Source organism: Glossina fuscipes, unplaced genomic scaffold (genome assembly GCF_014805625.2).
Source record: "Glossina fuscipes isolate IAEA_lab_2018 unplaced genomic scaffold, Yale_Gfus_2 1, whole genome shotgun sequence".
In the NCBI taxonomy this organism is placed as follows: domain Eukaryota; kingdom Metazoa; phylum Arthropoda; class Insecta; order Diptera; family Glossinidae; genus Glossina; species Glossina fuscipes.
The window spans coordinates 18,656,117-18,673,542 of NW_023998415.1; the positions used below are offsets into that span (position 1 = coordinate 18,656,117).

At 33.5% G+C, this 17,426-nt stretch overlaps 4 protein-coding genes across 6 annotated transcripts in view; 3 read left to right on the plus strand and 1 right to left on the minus strand.

The window, feature by feature from the left end:
• Nucleotides 1–3,671: 3,671 nt before the first annotated feature.
• LOC119631530 (group XIIB secretory phospholipase A2-like protein) lies at nucleotides 3,672–7,373 on the minus strand. The gene is made up of 2 exons (XM_038023829.1): nucleotides 7,059–7,373; nucleotides 3,672–4,866 (listed from the first exon to the last, which is right to left on the minus strand). Exons 1-2 carry the CDS (start codon nucleotides 7,303–7,305, stop codon nucleotides 4,406–4,408), a joined length of 708 nt encoding a protein of 235 aa, XP_037879757.1. The 5' UTR covers nucleotides 7,306–7,373; the 3' UTR covers nucleotides 3,672–4,405.
• A 1,460-nt stretch (nucleotides 7,374–8,833) lies between these two features.
• On the plus strand, nucleotides 8,834–9,601 carry LOC119632500. Its single transcript, XM_038025432.1, has 2 exons — nucleotides 8,834–8,898; nucleotides 9,167–9,601. The coding sequence occupies exons 1-2, from the start codon at nucleotides 8,834–8,836 to the stop codon at nucleotides 9,363–9,365; spliced, it is 264 nt and encodes an 87-aa protein (XP_037881360.1). The 3' UTR covers nucleotides 9,366–9,601.
• A 1,276-nt stretch (nucleotides 9,602–10,877) lies between these two features.
• On the plus strand, nucleotides 10,878–11,459 carry LOC119632507 (cytosol aminopeptidase-like). The gene has a single exon (XM_038025442.1). The coding sequence runs from the start codon at nucleotides 10,983–10,985 to the stop codon at nucleotides 11,457–11,459; it is 477 nt and encodes a 158-aa protein (XP_037881370.1). The 5' UTR covers nucleotides 10,878–10,982.
• Nucleotides 11,460–16,633: 5,174 nt separating this feature from the next.
• LOC119645369 (cAMP-dependent protein kinase catalytic subunit 3) overlaps nucleotides 16,634–17,426 on the plus strand; it is a 40,578-nt gene continuing 39,785 nt past the window's right edge. The window contains exon 1 of one of the 3 annotated variants that reach the window (XM_038045553.1): nucleotides 16,634–16,766. The gene's annotated coding sequence lies outside the window, so the exon portion shown is untranslated. Of the gene's footprint in view, nucleotides 16,767–16,823; nucleotides 17,014–17,426 lie in introns of those variants that run through there. The other 2 variants (XM_038045551.1, XM_038045549.1) reach the window with 2 other exon arrangements.

Here is a 17,426-nt window from a genome sequence, read left to right on the forward strand (position 1 = left end):
ATTTAGCTTTCTCCTTTATTTGGCGCACCTGTATACGAATAATAAAAATAATTGTGAACTGCATCTGTTCGAGTTTACCCAATAATTTACGATTCGATCCGATGCGATTCGATGCGATGCGTTTCAATAGTTACGAATACTTTCAAAGTAATCCTAATGCTAATTGCAATAATGGCCATGTGGATCTAACTATATGAAAATTCTTCTTAATAAATATCTTTGGGCACTTAGCATTAAATATTATTTTATGAACTTAATTTAATTGGCTTATAATCTATTAATATGTTGTGGTTTACTTTATATATTAAACATTCTTAAAAGTCATTTAATAAGTTATGTAAATGTTTGTTTATATGTTTTTGTCACAACGTTAGCATTATTTTAACATTTCATTGAATGCGCTATACAATGCTTTATACAAAGATATGAACACAATTAAAATATGTACACATATATATATATATATATATATATATCTATTACATATATATACATGTTCTTGTCATCCTATTTATTGCCCATAAAGCTGATAAGTTATAACCATCGATTCATTCCATCATATCCGTTTCATAAATATTTTATGCAATCGTTGCATTTTCATTTTGCATTTATGAATTCATGAAAATGCTGCTATTCGATGACAAACGCTCCATAAAAATTATGTGCAATAAAATATTTACATAAATATTTGCATTTCCATTACACTTGTACAACTTAAGTGATGTTTTTCGTTTTCAAAAATAAAATATCAAACAATTGAAAAAATCCTCGAACTGAATATTCCTTACGCATAACATTGTCGCATTGTGACACATAACTCACTTATTAGTTAACGGTGCTTTTTTTCCCTCTTCATCGTCATTTCTGATCAAAAGATCTACCGGGTTAATGGAAATAGGATTTGTACAGCGCCATCTACAAAGAGGCCTGAGATATCGAAATTAAGCCAGTTTTTCTCATTAATTTTTAGCCAACTTGTTGAGGCCGTTTTATGGCGAAGCCTGTGAAAAAGAATAAGTAAACAAACCGTGAAAAAGCCTCTTAGAGCAAAAAAAAAAACCCTGTGTTTTGTAGCCCATTTGCGTAGGGAGTGGCATTTTATGGCATTATCTTACTTGGATTCGCAAGCACTTGCAACATCTGATGCACACCACGCGTCTTTGATTCAATCTTAATTTATTAAAGGATATCGCGAAATTTACCTAAGGTTTGCATAAAATACAATCTGGAGTTATTTTCTTTTTAATTGGGTTTTTTTTTTGTAATCGTAACGTAAATAGGATAGGGTTATGCATGAAATAGAACATCGGGGAAATGACCTTCACGACCTTGCTAACACATAGGCACTTTTTTATGAACGCTCTTCATGACCATTTTGCGTAAAAGTGGGCGAATTTTTGCTAATGAACCATCGGATGTCCCTCTTTAAAAATCCAGGTTGCTGGCATAAGCTTTTGACTTTGAACACCACTGTAACAAGAAATGCAACGTTGTCAATTACTCTCTTCACAGTTGACAATATTGCGACAATATTTTGCACGAAATGGACGAACTGTGGCTGCGAAGCTTTCATTATTATTTGAAATATTGTTCAGCGATGAAAAGGCTTCGTTTTTTACTAACCCTAAACAGTCAGCTGTCAGTTGGGTCTTTTCTTGATTGCCGATACTTTACCGCAAAAATGGCGGCAAATTCAAATGTCTCGTGTATTCGGGGATACCGCATGAAATAATAGCGGAGAAGAGAACTCGGCCTCACTGCTCTGTTCTATTCCGTTCTGATAAACTGAATTTCAAAATAATTCTGCTAAAGCTATAACCTTTTGTTGTTTTTGCTTGATATGACTACTCGCTTACTTTTCTTCTGAAACTACGGAGTTGCGTGAACTCGCTGAAATCATTTTCGGTGTTAACCGCACTATTGCATGTAAGTATGATATGCAATAAGATCGCAATTCTTGTTCGTAAAAATTTTTTATACTAGGTATTTACAAAAATTTTGAACCCCTTTGCACTTAAAAAAGGCATTTATTGTGGAAAATTGTTGGGATATATATGTTAATCAAAATAGTTTCCATCGTGTTCTACAACATTTTACAATATTTTTGGCAACACGGCAACTGACCTGTAGAAGCGGTAACCAGGAGACGCCATGTCCGGTACGTATGCTGGATGTGGCAGAGCTTCCCATTCGAGCTACGACGGCGTATCCAGGACAACTCTTGCAACGAGTAGTGAAAAAAAATTGGCATTTTCACTCAATTCGTGTCGCCAGTTTTAATCCGTTGAACCCAAAGCCGACAATTGCGATATGATGGACCAGCATCACCTCTGAACGTTTGATCATTTTATGTAGAGAAAGGTCATAGGTATTTCCCATCGCTGATCAAAACTTTTGCAAACAGCTAACAGATTTGAGATCGTCTTTTCTCCTAATCTGATAATGTGGTGTTCATCAGGCGGTATTCATATGCTTATAAGCAATAAGCCAATTATATATCCGATTCGATGCATAAATTGAATGATTTGAATCGATGACGCGGAGCATGTAGCGAATTGCCAAAAATGCCCAAAATAATTGACAAGTCAATGTGGGCCTTGCTAATATGTTCCCAAATTTTATTGAATAGTATAACTATATGCGGTATAACGGCGTGAACTTTCTTCAAGTGCTACGGTTCCTATTTTATGCACGATACCCCATAAATTGGAGGCACCCTTTGTTCTCTTGTTTCCCTTAAATTAATTCTTGACCTGTAATCTATGCATTTAATAGTGATGAGGTAGATGGTCTGCACAAAGAGAACAACACAGTACAACATTACATTTGTAATGCCATAATTACAACTTGATTAACATTAAAATAAGTAGGAATCCATTCGTTATTAGCATACATTTCTTTTTATAAGAAGCAAACGTGCAGCATAAAATAAAATTAGTTAGACATTTCCTGAACACTTTTACTCAATACCCAGATCAACACCGACTCTTGGAATGATGGACATAAGGCATTAATAATTTAGCACAAATTCCTCGAGGGATATTTTTGTAATATTTCAAGCTTTGAATCGGTGCCATTTATCACAATTACGCATGTGCCGATGGTTTGTAAAAGAGAACAAGTCGCAAGTCTGGTCGCATTAGTCAGTAACACCCCCTAACGACATTACCTTTAAAACAAACCATAGGAAGTATTTCACTTTGCGCGTTAACTGAACATTCCAGTTGTAAGGAAACATCCAAGCGCTGGATGACCTATTTGCGACCGCGAAAATCAACCATGAATGACATGTCTACTTGAGTTGCAGTATACGATTATGTACAGATAGAATCGGTTAGTTGAGATTTTGATTTTTCGGCTATTGAATTGACAAGGATGAGAGGAAGCAAAGTTTGAACAAATAATTTATAAAGAAGGAATGGAAAGGACGTTTGAGACAGAGTTCATTGTTTTCCCCTTAGCCATCCCTATAGGTTCTCTTAATTCGTTCACGTTAAGTTTTTTGTAGTGTTTTTATATCAAATAAACGAAAAATCTCATACCTGGGGAATTATTATTTTTACTTTATATATTTTTTTTTTCATTTTCCAAAGTTGTTAGTTTTTTAATTTTTTTTTTTTTTTTGTTGTTTTTAATTTATTAAATTTAGTTTAAACTATACTATGTATATGTATATAAATAAATACATTTTTCGCATATCTCTTTTATAAATATTCTAAAAAATCTTCGTGCTGCTCCTTATGATGAATCGTGCGCCTACTTATATATTCCTGCCTTTATGCACTCTATAGCGTTCCCATCGTACGACAGAAATACATTGAAAATCTTATAGTAATCTCTAGCGCCCTTAAAGACTACAAATAGAAAATTTACATTAGTAATATAAAAGATATGCGAATAATAAACAACATTACATCTAATCGTTTATCGCGCTTTAAAATTGTGATAAAATAAATTTTTTTATGAACCTAATGTTATCTTATATTTATTTTAGACTTGTTGTCGATGAATCAGCACAATGCTCTTTGTGCAACTTCTGTACCCCTGTAACCACAGCTTTTTGCAGAACATGTTTGCCATGCGTTAAAATATATATATATATACAGGTACATACTTTTTTGCGTTTTAAATGTCAATTTTCATATATATATATATATCTATAAAAGCTCTATTCTATCTATTTAACAAAATGTCTAGGCTTATGCATACATATATAAAGGTTCGCTTCGTTTAAAAAGTTTTTAATTATTTTTTCTTTTAGATTAAAATACATATCGCATTCCGTTTCTTTTAATACAATGATAATTATAATTGATGAGATGAAAAAGAATTTTTTTTTCTTTCTTTTCATATGCATATACAATAAAGAATAGAATACTATTTTGATGTTATTGCTACACACATACTAAACTTCATTTGGATCTTTCCATCCGTATTTCTGTTTTTTATTCTTACCATAGTGCTTATCACCATTGCTGTGATAACTTTTATGGTAATTTTTATCATCCCTTTGTCGATTACCAGCAGGCGGACAATAACAACTACGTTGCTGGGAGTCTAAATATGATTTACAACCTAACGTCAGGGTGCCGGTAAAAAGCATTTTGGCTGCGGCTTTACATCCTTTAATCATTAAATCGCTGGCAATTGATTTCTCGTAACTGTCACAGTACTTGTAAAGACAGCGTTTAAAATCTAAATCACAGAGTTCTTTGTCACTGTTGCAGGTATCGTAGCAGATGTCATGCTCATTACAGCAAACCTCCATTTCGGCAGCCGGTAAATATTCGGTGCTTATGCGTAAACCTAACGAACCGCAACCATCGGCCGTAGGCGTATAAAGCTTATTTTGAAGCGGGCGAATATCTAAAATTAAATAAAATCAAATAATAAGTACTGCTTATTAACATAGCATCCATGCATAATGGAGTAGAAACATTTCAATAAAGGATCACAACCACCTTTCAATCACATGCATAGCAAAGACCCCGACTATCGTACAACCCGAGTAAAGGCTGACATTCAAAGAAGTAATTTTCGTCAATTGGCCACATATTCGAATCGCGTAGAAATCTACATAGAAAATTTGAAATTGTTAACTAGCAAGAACAATCGAAACGCTCATCTTAGTCTGATTTTCTTTCGATTAAAAATTCGCCCACGACTTCACGACGTTATACAAAAGAACAAACTTAATATCAAAATTTGTTGTCAGTACTCTCGTTAATATTAAACTCGTAAAATAATTAAACAGTTCATCATTCTGTCGACAATTAACAGAATATCGTTCACAGTTCGCATTTTCTTAAGTCTTAAGTCTTGACCTTAAAAAACGTTGTAGAACTCTCTAAATAGGGCCGTAGATTGTTAATTAATAGAACGCAACAATCAGTTAAAACGGATCAAAAAGAGTTGACTAGCATTACTAAAATCTGCATTTAAATAGGGCCAAGTATGCAACATTTCTTTGATCAACTATCGTATTTCACAAGAATAGAATTCGAAGCATATACGTGCGCTACAATATGATACAATACATCAAAACAAAATATATCTTCAAAGCGAATGTAGCGAGAAGATGGCAAAATGAGAGCTGAAAGAAGATCGCGATATAATGATAAGGATAGATTGATCGTTGAAGTTCTTCACTCATGTCGGTCAGGTGCTACTACGACTCTTAACAATTAAAGAGATCGCATACTAGCCTTAGCAATAGCCAATCAATTACGAAATAAAGCTAGTGCATAATATGTTCGAGATTTATGCATAAAGGCAATATTGTATGCAGGATAACCCGAATGAGTATACACACATATACATCAATTACTATTATAACTTAAATCAGGTATAACGGTTGCTTTCGAAACTAGTCCAGATATTATGAATTTAAACAAAACTTAATTGACTTAATTTTAGTTCTACACATTGGATTCATCTGGTTCATTTGATCTTATGATCAAATAACGTTTTTGCGTGAAGGATTCATGCCTTAGTTTTTATTATTTATAAAAAGTCGCGCTTAACACTTTCTACAAGACTATAGCATATTCCTATCGCTTCGGAACTCTAACAAACTTACGTAGCAATGAACACAAATTTCAAATTAGGACTTCATTTGTAGGTGCGTCAGCCTGTAGCAAAAAAACTTTTAAGAATTTATTACTAATCGTGAAATATAACCCCATCGACAAGTAAAACCAATTTCAGTTAGACTAAAACCTTTTGTAACCATTAATATTATTGTTATTAATTTTTTTTTTTTTTTGGATGTTGAGTTGGAATGGACTAAGCCAATAATTATACTCCTTTAGAGTAACCAACACAATCTCACCATTTCTGTTCAACGTAAAATGCTTTGCAGCGATGGTGAATTTTCACAGAACTAAGGCAACAACTTTTATATATATATATATATATACTGCTTTTATCAGTATATGGCAACGCTGTATACTCCCGCTTAAATTTATATTTTCATAAATTGTGTTATATATCATAACCACCAAAAGTCTGGTAGCGATTTCTTCTTGAAATTAAAAGGGATTTCGGTTTTTAATTCGATCATATTAAGTCTAAGAATTCTCAGTCTTATTATTACGGTAACGCGCAACATAAGACATGAATTGCATTCACAATTTCTTTTCCATTTTTACTGCCATTTGGTTTAGCAAATCATAACGTCTCCGAAGTTGCCGATAGCGAGCTTGAGTGCAGACCTTATTTATCTTATACAAAAACCGCTGACGGTTTGTTGTTATATTCATAACGCGGCAGTTTCACACACACCGTCAGCTGTTAATCAGTTGCTACAGCATATTTTAATATGAGCGCAAGCAATAAGAAAAAAATATAAACAATTGACGTAGCACTTCAATTATTGAAAAAAGCAAAATTGCTACGCACACATGCAACTAACATATGCTTGTCTGCTCTTATTAAGATTTATAGAACAGTTCTTGTTGCCCTTAGTTGGCATTCTATAAATAATTTACGTAATTAATGTTGCTTGTTTTTCTTAATATTGTGAAATTTTAGAAAATTTAACTCAATCAACAGTTTACCTTGCCCGCCATTGTCTGTTGGACATTTGAAAATGCATGTTTCCTCGACAGCAGCATCGAATACTTCATGGACCGTGCGGAACTTCTTTGCTACTGTTATAAGATTCTTGAACACATCACCGAATATAGCTTCTGCCGCTATAATGGCGTCTCGTAAATGTGCAAGCGTATTAGAACCATATCCGGAATATGCGTACGTTAAAAACGTTAAAACGTATATTGCAATTTTCATGTACGTCGCTTGCATTCCGTACCGACTAAAATTTTGTTTTTTTTTCTTCACTTCAACTTAAAATTTGCCAGAGATGCCGTTAGTGCGATATGAGTACATTTTTAGGATATGATAACCATTCGTTGGCAACGAAAAAGTGTTTTCTTAAGAATTTATTGAAAAACGACAAATTGGGAGGTTAAATATTTTTTATAGCCTTCAATAGCAGTATGGAAGCTCGCAATTAATTTCACACATACCAAAATAATCAGCAGCACAGGGATGTTACTGCTAACATTGATAAATATAAAAATTAATTACATTGACTATGCATTTAGAAGTGTTTATAAATCAAGAGTATTTTTAAATAATATACTATTTCAAAACTTTATGTCAAATGAAAAAAAGAATTTTTAATTTAAATTTTAATGTTTGACATATGTTACGTTGTCGAAGAGCCTTGGAGATCGTTATCTGTAAAATCATTCAAAAGCCGTTTTAACTTGTTTTCCACTAACTTGAATCAATCTGATTACGGTGGGAAAAAAAGGTCGAGATTAAATTTCTTTAGGATAGTAACCATAATTTTTCTTTTTCTAATAATTAATCTAACACAATTAGATTGGTTTCAATATTCACGTCGATTATAAAGATGTACTTTGTGCCAATTGCAGGTATTTAACAAGCATCCTCTAGATCCTCTAGCGAAATGTAAAAATATGTTAACTGGGAGCTAGTTTGATTTATCTATGTAAGCGTTTTCACACTCTACATGGCTAAAATGGAAGATAGACGGTTGCAATTTTCATTTCAATTTTTCCCACAAAATTTCATTACACTCTAACCAATATTTTAATTAAACTATAAAATATTTTGCCATTAACTAGTAATTAGAAAATATTTCTTTGGAAAGATTTGAAAATGCCTTGTTTCTAATCAAATCAAATTTCTATTTTTTTTAACTCACGCCTTATAATTTGTTAAAAGACCATGATTTTTATTCAAATATGTATGAACTTGTGATTAAAGATTTTCCCTAAGTCGATTAACAATTTAGAAAATTTTCATTAGTTCTCAACTTTACATATTTAGCGGTTGTATTCGTATGAAAAGTACAATTTCAAATGAATACAGAAAACATTGCAATCAGCAATCAGTCAGCTGCGCAAAAAATTAGTGATGGAAAACATTCAATTATAAAAAGCCACTATACAAAAGTCCACTATTTTTATGTTGTTGCTGTAAAGCCTGTACCATGTGTGGCTGTTGCTGCACTTTACAATTGTTTATTTGCTTCCATTCTTTAGAGTTGTTGCTGTTCATAATTTTGATAATTATGCGAATTTTTTGTATTTGTCAATGTCAGTTTATATATGCGCAAATTGCAAAGCGAAGGCAACATAGATTTCTGTGCTTTTAAGTGAATATTTACTATACAAAGTTAGAAAAGTTGGTATTGAGAATCTGATATATGAATTCATTCAACATTTACATGTTAATGGTATGGTGCAACTGGGGGCGAAATCGTTCAGGCTAAGGAGGCTTGTTCCCACTAATTGCACTAATGAAATATTGGCGGACCGCTGTTGAGGATATTGTTCCAGATTTTCTGCCAGAGAAATACGTGAGGTGCGCAACGAACACCTAAGGAACACTTGAAGAAGAAGTTGGAGGTCGAAGCGCTAAGTAACAGATACAAATAGAATTCTTCTCTTACCATCTAGTTATTAACTTAAATAACTTTTAGGAACAACCTGTAGAAGCCTTACGGCGTTCTAGCGGTCGTTGAGCAAAAACTTATGATTGAAAATTAGGATGAACAAAAAGAAAGTTTGGCGGAAAGCAATGCAATAGGCTAAGTTAAACGAAAGAGTTGAAGGAGATAGTGTCCAAAAAGTGATAAACAAGTATTTAAAATGCTTGAAGAAGATGAGATGATGGAAGAACTGGAACCAGAATTGGACAGTTTGGAAATAACTGACATAACAGATCAAATAGTAAATAAGTTGACCAATGATGATATGGAAGTGCCAAGGGAAAAGGACCGAATTTCCCATGAAAAACAAGCCGAGGACAATGAAAAGTGCCTGACATGAGTAGAAAATAAGGAAAAACCAGGCATTGTTGAAAAGGACGACATTATTTATATCATGGTAGCCACTAATGATAACGTTCTACTTAATCCGAAATTAAGAACACGTGATCTATTGACTGATCGAAATTGAGATGACGACTTACAAGAGGAAATAGAAATTATCACCGAGCAAGCAAAATTCTTAACTCCTTTTGATCAGAATGGCTTCGGGGATTATCAAATGCAAATCATATGTTGAAAATAATCTACATTATCATTGAAAACGTCTGAACAGAGGCGTGAAAAAATACGTCTCTTAAGAGTATTAGAACATGTCTTAGAAGATGTCTTAGAAAGCGTAGAAGAATTTGATGAAGATAATATCCCTTTCAAGAAAATGAGGATTCTGATATTGATCGTAAGAGCCTGATAAATGAAAACAATCAATATTTTGATCAAAACTTCAGAAAAATGCCGAGTCTCTTTTGCTCTGAAAGATGAGACTTTGGAATTTCATAAAAATGAAGCAGCAACACAAACGCTAATTAAACCTTTACGCGATGTGATGCCGCTAGATAATATTCCAATAATTTAAACAAAATCGACAGTTTATTGAAGAAAATCGAAGTAAATAGGATTTTAATATGGTCGAACAAATGACCATTTTCAAATTCAGAATACAATGAAGTACGTCCGTCTATCAGTCTGTCCACTTATTCATGGGCCCAACTGTGGAGTATTTATGGTGCATATTCTCTCGTTCGCAAAGGAGAATATGTCGCATATAAATTTGCAAAAAGTTTGAATATGGCCCAAAGAGGTCAAAGAACATGTTTACAACGCCTACACGTCTAGACATTCGCAATTGCGAGCAACTTTGCTTTCCTTTTTTTCAATCTCCTATAGGATAACGGCGATAGGTACAAAAGATTCGGTCGCAATCGCATATGATTTTCTTATGTATCTTGTCAATTTTTTCACGTCTCTATGTACGGAACTACGTGTATTAAATTCTTGTCGAACTTTCTTGCCAGCATTGCCTTTTGTCATTCCATGCACCCGCGCCGACATTTTGCTTTCAATATCTTACTAGAATCTTCTGTGTTTTTCTCTGCTCTTTTTATATATTTTTGATTATACAAATATTTCTTCAGATAATCGTCCTCTTCCCAATGCTTTTCTCAGTTTATGCATCTCTTTGTCTGTTTGTTCAAAGTTTGTAAATAAATCGCCCAAAATCACCTTACACATTTCTCTGTAGCATCCTTGCTGTCAAATTTAATATACAAACCTATATCCTATAACCTAATATCAACGAATGCAGCCCTGCACTTATAGGAAAATGAGTAGGCGATTGTTTTTTTTTTTGTCAATCGACTCAGTTTTGATTTTATTTTTTGGTTTACATTTTTTGAGCAACAACACTTGCTCAAAAACATGCGCTTGAAACATTTCTTCCGAAAATTTGTATAAAATTAAAATAATAAATGATAAAAGAGTCTAAATTGTTTTTCAGTTTGCATTGAAAATTTGGAGTAAGAAAACAGTTTTTCAAGAAAAATTTGTATAAAATAATGAATATTAAATTATAATAAAGTCCGAAAAAGATATATTGCTAAAAATTGGGAATGACTTCTATATGCATGGCAAATTGGCTTGGCAGATCTTTTTTGAGATACGCAAACGTTGCGCAAATTTCCAGAGAAGGTTCTTGGCGTCCCATGACGATTCACGAGTCACTAAAGGGCTCGTTATTGGAGTGTACCAAAAGGAAGGAGGCAAGGATCCCAAACTGACACCAAGTGGAGAGAAATTTGATGACCGTGTACAAGACAAGGTGACCGAGCTTGTTAAAGAATTCAATATCACCGGTGCTCTTGGTAAAGGAAAAGTATCCAACAACATCGACCAAGAGTATAAGTTGATAGCTGTAATTGGATTAGGCCGTAGAAATGAATCACGAATGCATGGAAAATGTAAGAGTTGCGTCAGGGGTAGGAGCTCGCAGCTTGCAAATGTAAGGTTGTTACTAGCTGGCGAAATAAGTTTACACATTACACGATCATATACGCTACACTTCTACTTACTTCACACGCCAATTATAAAAATTATTTAGGGCAAATTTCTCTTATGAACCGACCAATTTCGGCGAGCTAGTCAGATTCTGTTTAGAGCCCTTTAAGCATGCTACACACTTTCAAAAAAAAAAAAACCAAATATCCTGAAAGTAAAAAAATTCAAAAATTAAAAATAATAATAGCAATAAATAAGTAAAAGTTTACAAAAAAAAAAAAAAAAAAAAAAAAATACGGAAATTGTTCATTGAAATGGAAAAAGAGGGTGGAGTACGTAAGAAAGTAAGAGAAAATGAACACAAAGCAACTTATGTTGATAAAGCAGCAAAAGAATCAAGCATCAGGCAACTAATCGCTAACCTTATTAATTATCCGACAAAGTATTTCCGATTCATATTGATCCTTTTCCAATGCAATTCGGCGAGCCCGTCGTACCCTTTTTTTATCGACTCTTTGAATGCTTTTCTAGAAGAAAAAGAAGAAGAACATGTGAACAGTAAGAAAGGAAGTAAAAAAGAAATGAAAAACTTGCAATTAGTTTTCGAAGCATGTGTTTGAAAGCGGTGAAAGATTGCTACAAACTATTCAAATATGTTATGAAGAACATCTGTAATAGTTACATTATGAATACACATTTCGAAAAATATTTAAGCTAAATAACTAAATAAAAATGTACACATTGGTTATATATAATGATAAGCAGTTTTCGATAGGCATATCTAAGCAAGTTGATAATCGGTTGGCTCTTGATGGGCGCTTGAATTATTGCATATCCGTTTGTTAAGTTTTGCAAGATTGCATGCTACATCGTATGCTACAGCGAAAAGTTCTCGGCTTCTTATGTTCCTAATGCAAAACTCTTTAGGGAATTGTGAGTTTGTTTAGTTTTCAGGTCTATCCGTTCATCATAAGCAAGGTCAGTTAAAATATGCTCTTATTAATTAAACTAATTAAATATTAAAAGGATCTAGTTTCACTTTTTATTTTCCTTTACCTTCGTTAAGCATATTCCCGCTGCCAAGTGAAGGTTTAGGCGGCATGCATTAATGCAATGAAATTGATTACAATAAAAATTACTTTATTACTTTATTCTAACGAGTTAAACTTTCTCAAACTTTTCTATCTATGGCTACTAATCATTTTCAGTTTGTAGATAAATTTTACCCGGCCAATAGACGGACGGACTAGTGGAAATGTATCGCTGAAAGGGCTCAGAATTTCACGTTATTAAATACAAATGCAATTAAAAATGGAATCGTCATGAACTTACTTACTAACACTAAAAATATCGGCGTTTGTAATTAAAAAAAAAAAAAAAAAAGAAAAAATCAAGCAAGAAAAAAGCAGCGAAACGGCATCTGTGATAATTTCGAAAACAATTTCGGTTTCGTGCTTAAACTTCAATATTATCCCTTATGTGTAAGGAGTAGCAATCAAATTGCTCAGATTTGATCGAGCCTAATTAAAATTCGTTCGCTCTCAGTAGAATGCGAACGCAAGAATTGAAATTGAGATACAAATCAAAGGATACATGACGATGGGGAGGATTGAAATCGGTAAGCATCGTTGAAAATTGTGGTACGAAATTGTGAATATTTAGAGAATAGAGGCGATCACCATTTCAAAAGCGTTCACAATTTAAAAAGCGAGTTCCCGCCCTCGTTAGTAATCAGCTTATTTCGCAGGCAACTACGATGACTTTTATACGCCTGGCACAGTATCTGTGTATTTATCCATCTATCTGTCTATATATATAAATGAAAACAATACTTTGGTGGTCATGAGGGCGAACATGAACACCATAATTTTTCGTTAAACAAATTACGTAAAAAAAATTTGAATATATGTGACGCACATGATCGTCGGAGAAATTGTGTTAACGCATACAAGAATTTTTTGTATAAACTCGGGAGAGTTTTTTTAAAAGGATTGTGTCAGATGAGAATATTATTGAGCGATGACAACAAGTTCAATACCTTTTGGCTGAACGCTTTCACCATGCAATACTTCGTTCCATGTCGATCTTGCAGATGACTAAGCAAGCATGTATTTGTATGCGTTCCTCTGAGAATTTATTATTGTAAAACGCTAATGGGTTTCATAATAAAAATATTTTTTTATCTTTTAATTGATAATCGTTGAGCAGGAATTGGCTAAACCGGCAATCGAAAACTCTTAGGAAACAAAAAAAGCGATTATTTTCAATTTATTCTCCACAAGCTTGAATCGCCTAATCGTTTTTTCATAAAAGCTCTGAAAAAATGCAACATGTTTCAGTTCACGTATTCATGTAGCGTATTTACGTAGCGTTGATAGCAAGTAACTCTTAATTTAATGAGTAATTATGCCCGTAGACCTTTGCTCATCGCTTAGGTGAGAAATTTTGAAAGAAGGTTACGCTTGAAACTGGAAGCGAAATTTGATTAAGCGTCAGAATGCAACTCTGATTCATAATTTATGCAACGTGCACGTCTCTGCGAAAATTTTTTGCGAAATTTTCCGTTACAAAAAATTAACCATTGCTTTTAAATCAAAATCTATGTTACTTCATGCTTATTACAATCGCGACCTTCGAACGTTTTAACTGGCGATTTGAAAAGTTGATCTTCTGATGAAAATACTTTTTATGCGATTGTAATCAATGGAATGGATATTCCAAACTACGGTAGAGGTATATGATTATATAATTTATCTGAAAGTGATTGACGTGATGACAAGCAATAAATGGCAAGCTTGTGCGTTAGTAACTACAAAGAATACAATTTGTTTCAGAACTATTATGTTTAAAAATATATAGCAGCACGTTTAACGTACACACATCTCTCAATTATATACATCAGAGCTTACCAAACAGTGTAAAGCAGCGAATTGCTTGAAGACGGTTTGCAAAATTTAATCCGTGCTTCGGTTCGTCCGCCTATCTTTCTTTTTTCAGCTAGTCTGCTATATTTAAAATACCCATTTAAGCCAAGGTGAGAATATTGATTGCAAGGAATTCTGCAAAACTAAGAACAAAATATATATTTATACTTATTGTAAAAATGACCTATGATCATTTTTCATGGCGTCTAGGTGTCTACTCTATCCTTGAATATTCTGTGCGTTTTTCAAGCTCATTGCTTTGTTACATATGCTGGGCATACTGACAAAATTTCGCGACTTTTGTAAAATTTTTTAGCCAATGTGTCACAAATTACATACTATATACACATACAATCCTGTTTTGCTTCTTTTTTCTTTTATACGTAATTTTAATGTTTATGGTTCGCCTTATTGCATTCTTAAAACTTGAGTCAAAAAAAAAAAAAAAAAAACAAAGAAAAATGCTTAGCAGGAGCATAGCACCTTCAAAAAAAATATTGATTTGCTCAACATATTTTCCTTTTGCATCAAAAATTAAAATCCCTACAACCGCAGTACTACGACACGATTGATGCTCGACCATTTAACAAACTATTACATGTTCATTTTTTTTTATAGCAAAATTTCCGAGATATTTCTATTGAGTTATACAGTCATCGATTTACGATTTTATCGACCCGCCGTCTATCAAGAGTCCTTTTGTCGCCGCCGCTCGATTGCCATGGTTATAAACCGTCTATTTGTGATTTACTATTAAGCCACAACTAGTTACTTCGCATAAGAATAGTATAGATACTCGGCGCGACATTCTAAATCAAAGCAGAATCGATGGGAGGAGGAGATTTTCAGGCCGGAAGCCAGATCGGCAAGGTGTTAATGCATAAAATTAAACAACCAAGACTTGCACACGCTACACTCGCACCTACAACTTACAATTCTCAGCATTTCAACAGATGGCATTTGCAATTATTTGTAGAACGTCGTACTCTAAGGGTAAGCTAAAAATTGAGACGATGCAAATTGCGACGCCAGCTATGTTTCATTAACATAACATTTTCCTCTCTCCGCAAGGGAAGAAAACCCGCCATGAACGATGTATGTATCCCCTTTGCATTGAGAGAAAGTAGCAAAATTATTATCGGCTCTGGTCGATATCTTTCGTATTCACCAACTTTATCTTAAAAAGTATAAAAAAGAATCACTTCAAAAATTCAATACTCTATAATAATGGATGGAGGCGACTGATCTTTTGGAGAGAATTTTATCGTTGCATCTGTGGCGCTTTATGAGCAAGAAGAAAGAAAATTCAATTTTCTTTTCGGCTTTCGAAAATAGACGTGTGCACAGCTTACGCTGTAATGTAGGTGTGCCTTCTGACCGAGAGAATGTTCGACATAGCCAAATCCACGAACAGACAAACAGGGAGGAGAAACGAGCACATCGTCTCTGAAGCTTGATTCGCTAGATGTGTGCAAATATGTATTGATATAGTGGGTATAATGGGTACAGTGGGTTTCCTTTTCGGCGATGCATATAAAAAGATGTCTAAGCGAAATCTAGTTAGAAGTGTTTTAAGGTTTTGTAATCCAAACTGTTCAGTTATTCCGTATTTGACATGTGGGTGAAGCTGCGGGTTTAATGATTGCTAGCCAGTATTTGGCGGGCAGGCTGTGGGAATTTAAACTTCAATATTTATGCCACTGATGGCAGCTTGTTAAATACTGACTGCAATTGAAAATTCATATCCAAATGGTAGAGAGCTTTCAATTATGGCAGCTGCTCTAGATTGCAATTTTTATTAGCCAAAAGTCATCGAATGCATGTAACACAAAGGGAATCTAAGTGAACGTAAAGTCGAACGAGAGCACTTCCTTAAAAAAACTTGAAGAAAATTATATGAGATTAATTAACTTCATCGGTATATTATGCGAAAGATTGGATTTAGAGCAGTTTTTTTTTTTTTTATTATCTATTATTATGATAGAAAGATATTTCGCGAATTTGTAAATGCGAAAATTTAAGTGTATTTAACAAAGTTGAGCATCTCTGATCTGTGCATAATAAGTAAATGCGGGAAATTGTAAGCATTTAAGCTTGTGTTATGCCTCGCGCAGTATTTTCTTGTTGTATAAATTGCGAACAGTAAGAAAAACCATCGCAAACCACAAAAACAACATCAGTAAAACACAACTAACAAACTAGCAAACGAACAATGAAGCGAACGCTTAGGCCAGACAAACACTAGCCATGAAGTAGTTATAGCGATAAAATAGAAAGAGAAATAAAAATAAACATAAAAGTAAAAATAAAAATAAGAAGCCAAAGCATAATACCCAGCATCACTTACCATTCATCCATCCATCCATCCATCCAGTCGAACATTTGGTAAATAATTTTGCTGATTGTGTGTGGTGGTGGCGGCACTTTTCCATATTTTTACAAATTAGTTTAAGACGGAACGTGAAACTGCACAGTTCGTCTAATCGGTACGAAAAACAAGAATTTTCTTATAAAATAAATGAAAATTAATTTTGTTACATAGAAAGGAGGAAAATACAAAATATATAAAAAAATCAATCTTAATATTAAAATCGTTTGTGTAAAAAGCAAACTGAAAAACAACAGCTGTAAGGTTGTCATTGATAAATTGCTTCAATTCGATATGAAATGTTCGTCTCGAGCAGCTGTTTATTGAGTAGTGATATGATGTTGTGACGGTGGTGCAAAGCGTGTGTAACGTATTTTCAAAAAATTTCCTTTTAGCCGCACCTAACGCACATACCTATATATATAAATACGTGAATATATATATATATATATATATATTTATTTATGCACACGGTGGCAATTGTCGTGAAAATGTTTTATTATTAAATGAAATATAGAAACAAATATGCAACAAATTATTTGCGTGTATTATACGTATACATATATGTACATGTTTATATATATATGATATGTATAATGAGGTCTAATAATAATATAAACGTGTAGAGATATACTGAATATCGAAAAACTCATAGACGATTAACACAAAATAAGCTATAGCGACTTTTGTTTATATATGCGGCTTGGTGCATACATGATAGTAACATATATAATCATCTTCGATGGATGGATGCTTTAATAACTGTGGTTGAATCAAA

What these genes read in the sequence shown, in the direction of transcription:
- LOC119631530 (XM_038023829.1), bottom strand. Translation starts at nt 7,305, where the DNA reads ATGCAAGCGACGTACATGAAAATTGCAATATACGTTTTAACGTTTTTA. An exon ending in AACAGACAATGGCGGGCAAG is followed by an intron (nt 4,867 to 7,058) that starts GTAAACTGTTGA and finishes ATTTAATTTTAG; the next exon opens with ATATTCGCCCGCTTCAAAAT.
- LOC119632507 (XM_038025442.1), top strand. Translation starts at nt 10,983, where the DNA reads ATGCATGGCAAATTGGCTTGGCAGATCTTTTTTGAGATACGCAAACGT.
- LOC119632500 (XM_038025432.1), top strand. Translation starts at nt 8,834, where the DNA reads ATGAAATATTGGCGGACCGCTGTTGAGGATATTGTTCCAGATTTTCTG. An exon ending in CTGCCAGAGAAATACGTGAG is followed by an intron (nt 8,899 to 9,166) that starts GTGCGCAACGAA and finishes GTGTCCAAAAAG; the next exon opens with TGATAAACAAGTATTTAAAA.